This window comes from Schistocerca nitens, chromosome 11 (genome assembly GCF_023898315.1).
Source record: "Schistocerca nitens isolate TAMUIC-IGC-003100 chromosome 11, iqSchNite1.1, whole genome shotgun sequence".
In the NCBI taxonomy this organism is placed as follows: domain Eukaryota; kingdom Metazoa; phylum Arthropoda; class Insecta; order Orthoptera; family Acrididae; genus Schistocerca; species Schistocerca nitens.
Window position 1 is genome coordinate 48655250 of NC_064624.1, and position 17892 is coordinate 48673141.

At 42.0% G+C, this 17892-nt stretch overlaps 1 protein-coding gene across 7 annotated transcripts in view; it reads right to left on the bottom strand.

Annotated features, from left to right (window-relative positions):
- The window catches only part of LOC126213404 (zinc finger protein 724-like), a 108143-nt gene that overhangs the window by 13467 nt on the left and 76784 nt on the right, over positions 1-17892 (bottom strand). For 6 of the 7 annotated variants that reach the window (XM_049941127.1, XM_049941126.1, XM_049941124.1 and 3 more), the window contains one exon: positions 14258-14295. The exons of the other annotated variant lie outside the window; for it this stretch is intronic. In XM_049941127.1, the coding sequence (XP_049797084.1) occupies positions 14258-14295 (38 nt within the window). The remainder of the gene's footprint in view (positions 1-14257; positions 14296-17892) is intronic. 7 annotated transcript variants of the gene reach the window in all.

Sequence of the window (17892 nt, forward strand, 5' to 3'; positions counted from 1 at the left end):
AGACGTGGAGAAGATAAATGTAGGTGGGTGTAAGGTTTCAGCATATGTAAATAGACACATTATGGAGAGAGGTGGAGCTGCCATATACAAGGTCTGTTCAAAAAATTCCATAACATTCGTAATTTCGTGCCAATGGCGTCTTTGAGCGAAATGCAGTTGGCATCCCTGCACATGCTTGTGTTTAATGTGGGTGTGCCAGAATATTCATTGTTTTATGTCTGTTATTGTTCAGTGGTGTATTGAGTAGAATATGTCACACAGTTTGCGAATTTCAAGATGGCAGAGTCAGAAAATCTATGATCCTGCATTAAATTTTGCATGAAAATCAAGAAAACCTTTACAAAGACACAACTGCTGCATGAACCCTATGGTGGTCAGTGCTTAAGCTATATTCAGTTTTACGAATAGTTAACATAGTTTAAATGTGGCCGGACTCATTTTACAAAGGGCCCTCATTCAGGATACCATTCACAACATGTACCAGTGATGCTGATGTCAGAAGCGTGAACGAAATTGCGCATCCCAATCGAAGAATGACTGTCAGAGAGATTGCAGAAGACAAACATTTCTGTTGGATCATTTCATGAAATCCTAACACAGCATCTTGGAATGCATCATGTTGCTGCCAACTTCATCCCACAGTTCGAGTCAAGACCAGGAAGACGTTAACCTCATAATCCGTGAAGAGCTTTTGAATCTGGCAAACGAGAATGACATGATGTTCAAGAGGATCATAAATTGTGATGTGGTGTAGGTCTCTCTTTATGATGTTGAAACCAAGGTTCAATCTAGGAACAATTCTCAAATACCAAAAATAGTTTGTCAGGTTAGGTGAAATGTGAAGGACAGGCTTACAGTTTTCGTTTACTTCAGGTGATTAGTTCAACATGAATCTGTGCCACGGAGACAAACTTGATTGTGCTATCGACATGTGTCAACAACACTTGCAAGAAAATGTTAGAAAGAAATGGCCTGAAATGAGATGAAATAATGCATGGCTCTTCAATCACTATCACACATCCACACACACATCCCTGTTGGTGTGAGAATGCTGCGCAAGAAATGGAAACAGAGGGAAGACTGGGGGGAGAGTGAGCATAGGGGGGAGAGAGGGGGGGGGGAGAGGAGGGGGAGAGCAGGAGGGAGAGGAGGGGGGAGAGCAGGAGGGAGAGGGATAGGGGGAGAGCAGGAGGGAGAGGGATAGGGGGAGAGCAGGAGGGAGAGGGATAGGGGGAGAGCAGGAGGGATAGGGATAGGGGGAGAGCAGGAGGGATAGGGATAGGGGGAGAGCAGGAGGGATGGGGATAGGGGGAGGGGGAGAGCAGGAGGGATAGGGATAGGGGGAGGGGGAGAGCAGGAGGGATAGGGATAGGGGGAGGGGGAGAGCAGGAGGGATAGGGATAGGGGGAGGGGGAGAGCAGGAGGGATAGGGAGAGGGGGAGGGGGAGAGCAGGAGGGATAGGGAGAGGGGGAGGGGGAGAGCAGGAGGGATAGGGAGAGGGGGAGAGCAGGAGGGAGAGGGGGAGAGCAGGAGGGAGAGGGGGAGAGCAGGAGGGAGAGGGGGAGAGCAGGAGGGAGAGGGGGAGAGCAGGAGGGAGAGGGGGAGAGCAGGAGGGAGAGGGGGAGAGCAGGAGGGAGAGGGGGAGAGCAGGAGGGAGAGGGGGAGAGCAGGAGGGAGAGGGGGAGAGCAGGAGGGAGAGGGGGAGAGCAGGAGGGAGAGGGGGAGAGCAGGAGGGAGAGGGGGAGAGCAGGAGGGAGAGGGGGAGAGCAGGAGGGAGAGGGGGAGAGCAGGAGGGAGAGGGGGAGAGCAGGAGGGAGAGGGGGAGAGCAGGAGGGAGAGGGGGAGGGGGAGAGCAGGAGGGAGAGGGGGAGGGGGAGAGCAGGAGGGAGAGGGGGAGGGGGAGAGCAGGAGGGAGAGGGGGAGGGGGAGAGCAGGAGGGAGAGGGGGAGGGGGAGAGCAGGAGGGAGAGGGGGAGAGCAGGAGGGAGAGGGGGAGAGCAGGAGGGAGAGGGGGAGAGCAGGAGGGAGAGGGGGAGAGCAGGAGGGAGAGGGGGAGAGCAGGAGGGAGAGGGGGAGAGCAGGAGGGAGAGGGGGAGAGCAGGAGGGAGAGGGGGAGAGCAGGAGGGAGAGGGGGAGAGCAGGAGGGAGAGGGGGAGAGCAGGAGGGAGAGGGGGAGAGCAGGAGGGAGAGGGGGAGAGCAGGAGGGAGAGGGGGAGAGCAGGAGGGAGAGGGGGAGAGCAGGAGGGAGAGGGGGAGAGCAGGAGGGAGAGGGGGAGAGCAGGAGGGAGAGGGGGAGAGCAGGAGGGAGAGGGGGAGAGCAGGAGGGAGAGGGGGAGAGCAGGAGGGAGAGGGGGAGAGCAGGAGGGAGAGGGGGAGAGGGGGAGAGCAGGAGGGAGAGGGGGAGAGCAGGAGGGAGAGGGGGAGAGCAGGAGGGAGAGGGGGAGAGCAGGAGGGAGAGGGGGAGAGCAGGAGGGAGAGGGGGAGAGGGGGAGAGCAGGAGGGAGAGGGGGAGAGCAGGAGGGAGAGGGGGAGAGCAGGAGGGAGAGGGGGAGAGCAGGAGGGATAGGGGGAGAGCAGGAGGGAGAGGGGGAGTGTAGGAGGGAGAGGGGGAGTGTAGGAGGGAGAGGGGGAGTGTAGGAGGGAGAGGGGAGTGTAGGAGGGAGAGGGAGGGAGGACAGGAAAGGGGATAGAACCTGAAGTGCATAGGAGTCAAAGTGGATCTGGGAGGGAAGGCGAGAAGGAAATGGAAGAGTACACCCTCCTGCCTCCTCCCCGTGCTTCTGCTAATTGTTTTTGTATCACCTCCCACGTCAAGTCCGCATCTGCTCTGATTTCACAGGACGAAGATTCCAATGCAGGTCAGATGCAGGTCATATTTAACTGTCACGGGCATAAACATCCTACCACGAGTACCTCCACTCCGATGGCCAGTGCTTCAGCAACTTTCATGAAGCACTCTCTTTTCCCCATGCACCTCACATCTCTGAGCCCATGTCATATCACATTACTACAACTAACATGTATGCAGTTTTGCATATGTTGTAATTGTTTAAAATGCCTGTCAGTACAAGAAACGTTTAAGAACTGATCTGCCTGTAATTCTCATTATGTTTTGTTAATATTATATCAGCAGCAGGTCGTACATCTTTTTAAAATATCTATGCACAACACTCTTACGGCATTTGCATCATGACACTGACTGATGAAGACATCGACTGTAAGTATTTGAAATAAAAAAGAAATATCACTCCTAAGCATTCGATTTTCTATATTCAATTAATTTACTTTTTGCCCATGGGACAGTGTAATGGGAGTGCTGATGATGAAGATACTGAATCAACTTGCTGTTGTTGCTGTAGTATTCCAGAAAATGTAATTAGAATACTGTTGGCAAATATGTGAAGAGCAACTGGCATGCCACCTCTGGCTCAGACCATGGGACAGTGTAATGGGAGTGCTGATGATGAAGATACTGAATCAACTTGCTGTTGTTGCTGTAGTATTCCAGAAAATGTAATTAGAATACTGTTGGCAAATATGTGAAGAGCAACTGGCATGCCACCTCTGGCTCAGACCATTTTCAGCCACACTACCTAACTGTCTTAAGGCAACAAACACAGACATATGGAAGAAGAACAAGAAGATGATGATGATGATGATGATGATCTACATGATAACTGTGTAATTCACAATTAAGGTCCTGGCAGCAGATCATCAAACCATTATATTTAATCTACTTCTCTACCATTCCACACATCTTTCCATATGAGCTCTGATTTCTTGTACTTTACAATGATGGTAATTTCTCCCTACACAGATGGGCACCAAAAAACTATCATACTCTGATGACAATATTCGTGATTGAAATTTTAAAAAGTCTTACCATAGCGAAAAACGCCTGTTTTAATTATCACCACCCCAGTTCATGTATCCATAGCACCCTCTCCCTTATTTCATGAGAATACATAACGAGCTGCCCTTCTTTGAATGTCTTTGATGTCCCACACCACACTGCAATACTCCACAAGAGGACAGACAAGCATAGTGTATGCCTTTTCTTCAGTAGAACTGTTACGTTTTCTAAGTGGTCTGCCAAGAAATCAGTCTTTGGTTTGCTTTCTCCAGAGCATTATATATATGAATGTAATGATTTAATTTATTCATAATTGTAATCCCTATGTATCTAGTTGAGTTCACAGCAAACGCAATTTAGCACATTCCTTTTGCTACTGATGTGGTTGACTTCATACTTTTCATTATTTACCGTCAGTTGCCATTTCTCACACTATACAGATATCTTGTCTATCACTTCACAATTCGTTTTGATTATCTGATGACTTTATAATAAGGTAAATGACAGTATCGTCTGCAAACCACCTAAGAGAGCTGCTCAGACTGTCTCCATAGTCGTGTATGTAGATTATGAACAAGAGAGGGCCTATAACACTTCCTTGGGAAACCACAGATATTACTTCGATGACTTTCTGTCAGTTATTACGAACTGTGACCTTTCTGGTACAAAATCACGGATCAGTACACACAACTAGGATGATACTCCAAGGGCACGAAATTTAATTGGAAGTCTTTTGTGAGGAACTGAGTCAAAAGCCTTCTGAAAATCAAAAAAATATGGAATCACTGTAATGTCATATGTCCATACCAGTCACTGCGAGAATAAAGAGCTTGCTGTGTTTCACATGAATTATATTTTCCGAATACGTGTTGGCTATTTGTCAAAAAATGATGTCTTCAAGGTAATTCATAATGTTCAAACAGATTGTATTTCCCAAAATCCTACTGCAAAGCGACATTAGTGGAATGGGTCTGCTTTTCATCGGATTACTACCATTTCCTTTCTTGGATTCTGGTGTGATTTGTGCAACTTTCCTGTCTTTGGGTACCGATCTTTCTGCTGTTGAAGAGCTGTATACGACTGCTAAGTATGTAGCTATTGTATCAGCATAATCTGAAAGGAAACTGAATGGTGTACAATCTGGACCAGAGGCATTGCTTTTTTCAAGTGTTTTAAGCTGCTCCACTACATTTAGGATATCCACTCTGAAGTTACTCATGCAGGAAGTTATTCTTTATTAGAATTCGGGAATACTCGCTTTACTATTCTTGTCAAGGAATGTAGAAAAACCAGTATCAGTAACTCTGCTTTAGTAGCACTGCCATCAATAACATTACCATTGCTCTCGCACAATGAACATATTAATGCACCTTGTCAATGGTACACTTCACACACAACCAGAATTTCCTTAGGTTTTCTACTAGATTTCGAGACAGTGTCGTTCTGAAAACTATTAAAAGCCTCTCTCACTGAAATTTGTGCTAAATTTTGAGCTCTGCAAGACTTTACCAATGTTGTGGATTTTGCGTTCTTTTAAATTTAGCATGTGTATTTCATTGCTCCTGCACCAGTGGTCTGACCTGTTTTGTGTCAGTGCCACCTCTTATTAATTTATTTGACACATATCTCTCAGTTATTCCTTATTTGACTTTAAACCACATCTGGACAATGTTTACAAAAACTTATCTGAAGGAGTGGAGACTGTCTCTTCGGAATGTGTCAAGTGAACTTTTATCTGCTTTTTCAAGGGCATATATTTTGTGTTTATTTTTGGTTAGTTTAGATATTACAGTATTCACTCTTATGAACTCTTCATGGTTCAACAACATTGTGGTCACTAATCCCTGAACCTGTTATGCTCCCTGTTTGGCCATGGTTATTAAGATGTCAAGGTTGTTTTCGCACCCATTTACACTTTCGGTGCACTTCTGAACTCATTGTTCGAAGTAATTTTCAGAGACGCCATTCAGCACAGTTTCAGACGACATTTTATGCCTAACACTGACAAACATTTATTTTCGCCAATATATTGAGGGTAGACTGAAGTCCCAACCAACTATAAAGGTACAAGTGGCATACCTATTTGAAATGACACTCAAGTTTTCTTTGAACTGTCCAGCAATTGTTTCATCTGAGTCAGAGCGTTGATAAAAGGAACTTATTAATTTATTCCAGTTGGCAGGTATAACCACCCACACTAACCGTAACGTGTAGGCTTTTACAGCTGGTGTCTTCATTAGTTAGAACTTCTGGGCTGAGAGGCCGTGGTCAATCTGTTAAACTACTACTTCCTGACGTTTCGTTGCCAACTGCGGACAACATCTTCTGAGGTAACTCAACGACTGGCTGCCAGGGCGTGGAGATCCCTGACATTGCCCATCCATAACTTATTTCCAGTATGATGATGCGTTTTATGAACAGCCCTCAGAGTCCAGCTGTTGCTAATCTTTTCATGGAATTTTTTGAACAGCAGGCGCTGCAGTCTGCCACTACAAGCGCTTTGAAGTGGTATCGGGATGTGTATGACGTATCGGTATGTGGATGAGATTTTTGTGGTATGGAATCACGGTGAAGAGGAACTGTATGGGTTGTTGGTGTATCTGAATAGTATTAATCCAAAGATACAATTTACTATGGAGAGAATAAGAGAAATGGACAACTAAATTTTTTTGGATCTATCAGTAATCAAATGGGCAGATGGGAGTCTAAGGCATGAAGTGTGTAGAAAAGATACATACATACACCAACCATTACCTCCATAAGAATTCGAACCTTCATCTCAGGCAGAAGAGCAGTGTCATTAAAACATTGGTAGACAGAGCTACGAAGATATGTGAGCCAGCTTATTTACATGATGAACAAAATCATTTGTGAACGGCTGTTAATAAAAACGAATACGCTGACAACGAGATAGATCAAGCACTTCATCCCAGAAGAAAAGTGACAACATTCAGCAATAACCACTGTCAGCTGGAGAAGTTTTTCTTCCATTTATTCGCAATATTAAGGGCCGTATTGGGAAAGTTCTGGTCAAATTTCAAATTGAAACAATACTTAGACCCACAAAGAAGATTAGTGAGTATTTAAGGTCGGCAGAAGATGCACGACACCTCTTAGCAACTCCTGAGATGTATAAAATTGCATGTAGCTGTTGGAAGGTTTATATTGGAACAACGAAAAGAAGTGTCAATACCCACTTAACCGAACATAAAAGGAACTGTCGACTGGGATGTACCTGCAAATCAACTGTAGCGGAACATGTTTTCAAAGATGGTGCTCATAAAATAAACTTTTGTGAGACAAGTGTGCTACACAGTACATCGCATTATTATGCATGTGTATGTATAGGGAAGGAACACCACAATAATTTCAGCAGAAAACAGGAAGGCTTAAAGTTACACAGGATATGGTGGTCGACTTTGCACCAACGGTGTGACGATCGATTACATTCAATTGAGAATAATGATGTTACTCACAGATAGACAGTCAGTCAGTCAGTGGAAGTGAAGTATGGTGATGCACTCTAAACATGATCTCTCTGGCCTGGCAGCCATTGTTGACTCACCTCTGAAGATGTTGCCCGCAGTTGGTAATGAAACGTCAGGAAGAAGCAGTTTTACAGATCGACCACAGTCTCTCAGCCTGGAGCTTTTAACTGATCACTACCCATACTACCTCACAGGAACTATTTACTGAAATTTCACTGCAAGGTAAACTACTTCTAACAGCAATGAACAGTACAACACGAATCTTTTATGAACGTGGTTAAGTCTTTTGAAAAAATTTCAGCTCGTTTCCATACCTATAACGATTTGAGGTTCAGTGCTTTCTGTTAGCACTGAGCCCTGGTTCTTTTCTAATGCAGCTATGACAATTTACAACTACAGTACTTATTGTGGTTGTATCTACCCTTTTTTGGTTGTCTACTTGCAATCTTTGAAGCTGAAGCCCTTTCTGCACTCATCCGAGACCATCTCACCTAAAAAAAAAGCACCATCTCCTCTACACATCCCCCACACTCGTGTGGAACTCCTTCCTTTGTGTAATGGATTCCTGACCAATTTAGCAGAAATCGTGAACTACCACCTTTTAGCGCTAGTCGAGGAATCTGCAACCTACATAGTTGCAGAACTGTCTCTGACTCTGATTCAGACCTTCACTCCGCTCTGTACCAAAGAACCACTTTCAGTTGTGCCCATGATGCTAAAAATGGTGGGCTCCACCCTCATCTCGCAAACGAGACTGTGAGTAGTACTACTTCAGATAGTCGCTTGAAACTAGATAGAATCTCTTCCAATCCAACATGGTACATATTGTCAGCACCAACATGAGCCAACACCTACAGCTGACTATGCCACACTTTTCATGGCATCCAGAAGCACCCATTCCTCCCCCCTCTCAGTATGCACACAGAAAGCACAATGGATTCCTTCCAGTCCTATGCAGCCATACCTCTAAATGGCTCCACTACACACCTATCATCAGAGCTTCAAATTAACAGTAATACTACCAACTGCAAATGCCCAGTCTAGCATGCTGAGAGGCTTCCTCTGGAACATGGCAAGTGGAATTCATCAGCCATAGACAGCACCCAAATCTTTTCATCAGATGAACTGAGCAGGCTCTGATTGGCAACATGGAAATTCTTTCACTGCCACCCACACACTGAAATGACTTCTCACTCACAAACAAGTGAGAGGTAGATCTCAGTGTGGGCAGTACCCAAGGTGACCGTAGCAGTGGACCAATCGGTGGAAAACACTGCCTGGAGCTGTGAGCGAAGTATCACCAACTTGGTTCACAGCAATTACTATATCTGCCCATACCAGAGTTGGCATGGTAAATACACACACACATATGAAATATAGGAGTTGAATGTAAGGAACACTGACAAAATTTAAAGTAACACGCTTCTCACAAAAACGTGGACCAGCTCACAGTACTCTGATGTGCTACTGCTGCTACTATGAGAGCTATCACTGGATTGCGCGATCTAAGTGCAGCAAGTAACACAAAACAATTGAGTGATGCAATGCAGACAGTGGCTCTATGCACTACACAGTTAATAAAGTGCATAAATGTGCCTGATAAGTACACAAATGTGCACAAAATACGGGATTTGAAGATCATCAACATCATCACAATTATAACTATAATAATAGTAGATGACGCAAAAATATAACAACAGCAATTGATAAATAAATCGCTCACTTGTAACAAACATCAAAGGATAATGATGTCAAGTTATGCATCAAAAGTCCCTGTTCTGAGCCAGTTCAGGTATTAATGCTGATGCTGATGAACAGAGAAAATGAGCAAATAAGCTTCTAACACTATGTGCTTTCCTTGCAGGAAAGGTGAAGTCGTTGCAGCAGCAGACATATGGTGTTAACATAATGCTGTTCAATCAAACCAACTGTTTGAATACCAGTGAGTGTAAGCATGCCAGTGTCAGTGTAATATCAAATAGGGTGGTAGTACTTGAAAACTATCAATTTAGTGATGACAAAGTATACTTCTCCTTAAATGAATGACATTGACCATGCAATGTGCCAGAGCACAGTTCAACCTTGTTCCACGGAAAAATTTGTTCCCCCTGATGTTACTATTTCTGTAGGGGATTAAGTTGGTACAGTTAAAATATTTAATAACAGAGGGAGCACAGATCTACAGGAGCAGATTTCTAACATTTTAATGAAATGCAGTACAGGATGAGCAAATGTGTTGGCAAAGAAGGCAATCACAGAGCCTCCAATTCTATGACACACTGTGCAGTGATCTGCTGTCGACAGTTTGCCAAACTCTCCACCCATTGGAAACTACCATAGCTCAACTCCATGATGCATTCTCTGCATTGATGGAATTGGAAATGTATGATTCAACATTAACAGATGTGAGCACTGAATTATGATCTTATTTAAGTTAGTTTATATAACCAGCTATAAGCAAGTTTATAAAGCCCCTCCATTTCAATGTAAATAAACTAGTTACCACCATAACCAAGTGGATGAAACAGTGTCACCACATGGGTCTTTAAATGACTGGTCCTGCAATGAAGAAGGTAGAAACCAGAACAACGGGATGAATGGATCATTACTTCCTACTATTATAAGTGTTTTGGTTTTCAGGGATGCAGCAGAAAATAATCTACTTTTTACACTGCTGACATTCTGTGGGAGTCCACTTAGAGCACGTATATATTTTTCAAAAATTCTGTTTCAGTCAAAATATCAGCTTCTGCAGGAAATTTCGCATGGAGTTAAGGGAGTAACACACTAGACAGCCAGCAAAAGCAGTGATATTCCACCACCTGGAAACGTAAAACCAAACAGCATATTCATATTTGGCAGCAACTCAGTGGAAAAATCACGATATCTGCAGATATCTCTGCTTTGCTCGCCACATGTAAGTCAATACATTTTATTTCAGTGAGACATACTTAAGCAAACCAAAGCTGTTAGTCTGGGATACACCAACCTTGTAACTTTTGAACAGGACAATCTGAATTCAAAGCATATTTTCCAAGCAGGTGTAGGAACTGACATGTCACTCAATGAATTCGTTGTATGTGACGATTGCTGCAGTAACTCTCAGTATAGTTTGCTGGTTATAGATGAAACTAGTAAACCGAATGAGGGTCAATAGAAACAAAACTTCAACAAATTTATTCAAAAAGGGCAATACACCAAAATGCACCTGTGTCAGTATTTTTACATTATGTACAAATTTGCACTTTCACTCAGCGGACACAAAGCACGTGCGTTTCACAAAAAAAAAAAAAAAAAAAAAAAAAAAAAAAAATGGAAGCAATCAGCACTAAATCAATGGAAGTGAGCAGGTGCTATGAATGTTGAGGTGTTGAATGCTCAAATACAGCAATATGAACTGTGTGTCGACGAGAAAATTGAAGGAGTCAATGTAAAACTAACATATGTGTGGAATGTAAATGTGATAGCTAAGGCACTTCATGCCCATCACCACTCAGTCTGAACGCACATGTAAGTTTAAACTGTCTCAAAAATGGCTTAGTATACAGCAGCATGTTGTTGAAAAAGTGTAATGTTAAAAACTGTGGTGCAGAAGGCAATTTTACAGAAGTTACTTTTGTGAAAGTTAGGTCAACTGCAATGAGACCAGTATCTCTCAGTAACATTTAAACCAGTAAGTGACAGGCTGAAACAGCTGTCGTGAACTATGGATAAAAGCAGAAATAGGAGTAATGCTGAGTTAAGACAGAACATATGGGGTCATCAGGACAAAACCATATTTGTTATCTAAGCACTCACTATGTTTAACCAAGAAGGCAATAAGAATTGGGAACAAGGAATTTGGAAGATTTCCTAGGCAGTTACAGTTAATAACTCTGAAAATGTCAAATGTTAAAAATATACCCTGAAACTATAAAAACATGTGGTCCAATATTACACATTACCAATGCATGTAAAACAACGAAAAGATGAATGGAAGTATCATAGAGCAACAAATACAGGATTTTAACTAAACCAGCTGGAGCAGCTCCACATTGTAAAGCTGTGGGGTAAGAGTCTGCGAATAGACAGCACACAGAAAGTGATCATTTGAGTATGTGTCAGAGGGAATGGGCCATTTGAGATGACGGGCAAGCTGGACAGTGCAGAACATGAGGTCTATATGGTAATAAATGTGCATGGAATCTGAAAAGGACATGGGCGTTTCACTGATATGAGAGAGGATTCAGAACGTCAGCTAAGACTAAACCTCTCTGACAGGTTCTCCTAGAGCCCAAAAGCAGATGGTGGGCATTAAACTAACCAAGCAGGAAAAAGGAGTGAGGGAGCTGACAAATGAGCTGGAGCAAGTCCAACTTGGTAACAGCAAATCACGGAGGAGTGTAGATGTTACAAAAGAAAAAAGGTGAAATGAGGAAGAAAAGTGCAGACTGCCATAGCTAGCAGTCGAGTGTCCAATGAGACCGATGACCAACATGGCTCCCCCATGAGGTGGAATGCTGTCTGTGGGGGAAAGGTGAAAGTGGACCAGAAGAAACATGAGAGGTCAAAGGGGTTGTGAGGACAATTTTTATTCTTGGAAGCAGAAAAAAGCAGACGCTGCAATTCCAAGAACAGCTGTAATTCCTGTTGGCTCGATCTAATGCCACAAACGTTCCATTGGAGAAGTCATAATGGGGATTGGGGAGGAGGGAACAAATGAAGGTTAGTCACCTTGGTAGCTGCTGAGTGCCCACCCTCAAAAATTCACTGCTACAGGGGCAGAGGCTGGAAAATCCTGTTCCATGAGATCTACAAACATATTGGCACTCTCCCTGGGCCATCCTATGAATCCCATGGCAGAAAATTGGTAGGCAGCGGGCACCAGCAAAATGGAGGTCAGCCAGGTGAGGGTATATGTGCCAACACCACTGAAGAGGATCTCCTAGTCAAGGAAGGTGAAGACCGTTTGTTTTTGTACGATTTCTTAGAACTCTCTAGTTGCCAGATAAATATCATGTTTTTTAGCTGTAGAAAGTCTTTGCGCGAGTATTGCTTTTGTCCCTTCAGATTGACAGTTGTGTTACAATTTATTTCACCACAAGGGACAAAGATCAGATGGCTTGTTACGCATATGTAGGAGGAGATGGGGATGCTACTGTGACCTGGGTAACTCCACCACTGCAATACTGAACTTGTGGTCGCAAGTCTGGGTGGGCATATCCTCCATTATGCATAGCATAGCAGCAATGGTACTGTAAATGCCAATCATAAAATTCACAGATTTTGACTAGCTAACAACTGTGAGTGACAAAGTGGAGTTTGATGTCCTTCACTCAGATCTCCTGTATGGTTCGCTCGTTAAGACACATGGGAAATTCATGGGATTACAATTGAGACAGCAGAGAGGAGGAGGAAACTGCTGCCCTCGTGAGCATCTCTGCCAAGAGTAACACATTTGGCCATGTTTTGACAGGATATGTGTTTTATTATAATGTCGACACTTGTAAGAACTCATCTGGTTTGGAATGTAAGGTTGGACCATGATGACTTCATAGCCTGCCTTAATCTTTGAGGCAAACATTACTCAAGCAAACGGTAGAAAAAGAATGCATGTGGGCATTAAGTTTGCATCCATCTTTTCAATTACACAATGGGCCGCAGTGATGCCATGATGAGAGAGATGACTGTGGACTTCTCCCTCTGTGAGGCCATCAAGCATCAGAACGTAAAGAACACCACGTGAAGAGTTCAGTTTAAGATGGTTCTCCACACGAACAGGATAGCTCTGGATATGTGATGCTGTAAGCAGTTGAGCTTGAGAATCACAATACGTCTTCAGAAGCAAAGTTGCATTACATAAATGAGAATAGGATTTCACAGAGCCTGCAACTGCAACACCACCTTTCAGAATAATGCACACATTAACTGTAGCAAAGGATGGACCACCTCCAGTACATGATACCATGAGGAACCGAGGTGCAGTTGGGAGGGTCTTCAAATCTTTAGCCTCATTCTGTTTACGTTTAGCAGACACGCACTAAGATGGTGAGCCACTGTAAAAAAAACAAATCCCCATGATTGCCAACATCTACAATGGCATGCTCCTTCCAAGTGGGGGCACCCTCAGAGGGGGGATTCACTCACCATAAATGACTGTTCACACCTCAGGTTACACCTCCCAAACTCCTGACAGAGGGACCAATTGGGATTTGGGAAGGTAATAGCTTAGGCAGTTACCCCTCTCTGGGCCTGGACTGTATCAGAGTGTATGTGTGAACCCTACCTGTTGATCTGGAGCTGGGAATTATGCATTACCTTGTCACCTCTAATGTGTCTCATGAATGGGCCAGCCTTCAGGAACACCCCAGGATGCAGGAGAAACAAAGAGAATGAGGATTCACCAGTTAAGTCTCCACAGCCTTACTGAAAGTGGCAGCAGATACTTAAGATTCTTCTTGATGGTGGCCTGTACACTGTCACCACAACAAGCTTGTGTGCTTCCTGAGCACCAATGTGGCACAGTGTTGAAAGAGCTGTTCAACACTATATTCATTAATCCGGAAGGCCAGGAATCAGCTCCAATTTTTGAATATATAGCCACTCACCCTTCCTTCCTACTTTTCTATTGCAGTATGATATTAGCTTGTGCTCATCAAGATGAATCTGTTGAATTTCAGTGATTTTCATGTGACATTCCACCTGAACTTTGGTTTTCCTGTATGGATATTAGACATTCGCTCTACATATTTAGGAACAGTGACATAATGATTGTTGCAGAGAATAGCATTACTGACCATACTGCCTTGTAATGTTGTTGCTTATCACTAATACTGAATAATTACAGTAGTGCATTTTATATCTGAAGTACTCTCACAATTAATAAATAAAAATTTTTATTTCTCGAAAAGTTCTGCAGTGAATTATGAAATCTTACCTTGCACTATCGTATCTGTATCTTGTTGCGGTTTCCACCTGAAATATTTCAAGAAATGTAAAGTGATTTACAAATGATGAGACAGTATATAAATACCATTATATTAACACCCACCAACATGTGATTGGTCCACAAAATGCTGTAACTGAGGCTTGAAAATATCATTAAAGAGGACATGATAAACTGTTGCAGTTAATGAAACAGAATGGTAGTAAGAATTCTCTATTTTCTCCCTTTGTCTTCAGTACTCTAAATAAAAATACAAGCCCGTAATTGAGTTGTAATCATACTTCCTCCAACACTTCACAAAGAAAAGTGACCAAAAACATCTTTAATCTGCCATGCACTTACACCTTGGGTGAAATTTACGTTTACTTTTTCTTCTTACGAATTCTGACAGTTGAATCGATCATCGGAAGTGACACATTTGGTCCTTTGTGCTCTGGGCAGCCCAGAGCAACTTGTAGAGGTGAGGAGTGACATCTAAACCCAACCTTAAGTTCACATCCAAAACTACATACAGGCTTTGACCATTAAATATAGAAACATTAATAAATATTGGCAAACTCTAAATACTTTCAGGCATTGTAAATGGACAAGTTAAAGTTGGCACTACAAAATAGTACATTCACAGATGAAGAAATACCACGTTCGGAGAACTGTAGATTCTTCGCAGAGAACACAGGGAAGAAATTCATGAAACTACTCCAGGACCAGGCTCTGTACTCATAAATGGCAAATCTATGTTGCAATTGGCACCAAATTTTTCATTACCTCCAGAAAGACTCTCTCCCTGCAATAATTCAATATATAAATGAGAGGTACACAATCATCGATTTTATTCAATTTTTTATCCTCAAACTGGTACAGAATGGAGATGAGTACATTTTCTGCCTAAACTGCTATTAAACGTATTTATTCACAACTGGTATTTTGACTTATGCCATTCTCAAGTGAGAGCTTACTATGAACTAAGTCAAAGCCATTAAATGTAACATCTGGTGCATGGGGAGTGGAAATTAAGATGTGCAGTATGACATGACTTTGATGGAAATTATTACATGAAGTACTACTATTGTATAGGCATACACATGACAAAGACACTTGTCTTATAATGAATATGGAATTTGTACACATGGTTAACACAAAGAAAGTGTTGTCTCAAACGGAATTACAAAGCATTCATATGTCACACTGAGATATTACTTGAGAATCGTGCAACCGCCAAATTAACAATTTTGAATAAATACATTCTGTAACAGTCCAAGGAGAAAATGTTTTCATTTATAAACGGCTGCCTGACTGTGGATATAAGAAAAAAGGAAAGATGGTAAAAAAGGACATTTAGCAAAATTGTTGGCAGCAAACACCCCCCTACCCCCACATATTCCACCAAAAAGATATGAGGTCAACAATAATATGATTTGGGAATATCAGATGGCTTGTGCGCCAATAGCAAAGCACAATTCCAAAAAGATGATTAATTTCAGAGTCAGACATAGATACGTGTTGAAATTGACCATTACCACTGAATAATAAGATACCTGACCTAGAATAACTGATAACTATGTTCACAGAAGATTCAAGGAAATTCCATGAAAAGTTCAAGGAGAAAACAAAAGCAGAAATTCTACAATGCAAGATATATCAGAAATAGCTTAGACAGCAAGGTCCTATGAAAGGCAAAATGATAAAAGACTAAAGGAGCAAAATACTATTGGAATACATTTGTAAAATTTTAGAAGCCTTATGACTATAAAGCGAGACTGCTTTTATCCAATATTCTTAAAGAATCTGAAATACGGAAGACAACACGAATCCTATCAAAAGAACTTCAGTCTCATTTGAGATATGAACAGACTTCACCCAAGGCAATGGACTAACTCCATTCTTCTTTCAGACCATACTTGAACAAGTGAACACTGAACAGATGGAGCAGTTGTCAGAATCTAATACCAGAAGTTGAATACTACTTAGAAAATGGATAATGTCAAAATTGTCTGTTCAAATTTTGTAGATAACCCAGCAATACTGACAGTGTAGAGAAAGCACAAAACAGATAGGAAGAGAAACAGTAGGAAAAGCAGTACTACTCATCTCCTCTGATAAGAAGCAGTGAAGCAGTAATGGCTAACAACAGGACTGCAACATCCCAATCAAATGCGAAGTATGGGAGTAACAGGGGAAGACAAAGTTAAGTGTCTAGGAGAAGTCCAGTAGCCAAAACTGACTTGCAAGGCAGTCATTTGGCCAGAATACACATTATCACAAATACTAATTTTAGAATCAACAAAAGATAGTGAAAATTACCATAAAAGAAAAGATATTAGGAAACAGAACACCATCAAAAACATTTAAATTCAGAAGCAATACAGAAGTATAGATAAATATGTAGGAAAATAACTGGAGACAAAATTTGGCAAAGAAGGCTAATGAGTCTTAGGATACTAAAAAGAAAACTGTGCAGCAGTACTAAAAACTTAAAAAAAATAACTCATTGGCTTACAGAAGTGCACAAAGACCTATAAGAAACTTGTATAAATAAGCAAGAAATTGAATCAAACCAAATACAGAAACAGAATTGAGTTGATAAATTCTCCGTAACAAAATAGTTCCAAGAAGACAAGATAGTAACTGGACATCAGGAGAGAAGAAAGAAAGAAAGAAAGAAAGAAAGAAAGAAAGAAAGAAAGAAAGAAGTGTGCAGATGAAGTAGTAGCATAAAGAAATGTAAAACCTTAGCTGGCCTGTATTGGAGCAGGACAAAAAAAAATTTTTTTTGTTCCACATTTGCAATACCTTATCAGGAAAGCATAGTGATGGTGTATGTACTGCAAACAAATTACAGCAAGAAGGTCAAAGAGTCTCTGCAAATATGCTGGCAACAGTATTCGGAGTATTTTGTTAAGCTACAGCAGTGCTCATAAATATTTTGCAGTTACATTATTATCCTGTCAGTACTGCTTGCATGCAGTCACAAAAGAAAAACACATGGAAGTGTCACTCCATCAAGAGCTTCATGCTGCTGTGGTTTCGTACCTAGTGAACGAACAAGATGGTACAACAACAATGTAAGTATATATTCCTTTAGCTGAAAATTACATAACTTGCCATGATGGTATAGTATTCATTAACTACTATTTCTCACACATTCACTAAGAGATTGTTTACTTGTAGAGAACTAGAAGCATACCAAAACAGAACACTTGCTTGATGTGAGACAAGCTGTTTTACATGTCTTCAAGATTGGGAGGTAGCTGTCTAGTACTGCTATACAATATGGCATATCACAACAAGTGTGCACAGTCAGTACATGAAATAACAGTAACCAATAAACCAAGGTCAGGTCATGCTTGAAGAAGAGTGAGGAAGAAGGACAGAAAGATTTGTAAGCAATCAGCTGCTGCTCCACGAGAAACATCTCACCATATTAGGGATGATCTCAAGCAACATCATAGACTATACTGACAAGTCTACTGTAAAAAGTCATGTAGTAACAAGTGATCTACATGGTAAATGACATAAACCCACTCATAAATTCTAAAACTAGGGACAGGATAGAGTTTGGAAGGAAAACTCGAACTTAGAATGCCAAAGACAGGTTTAAGATGGGGATGTTTCCAGTACAGTCACAT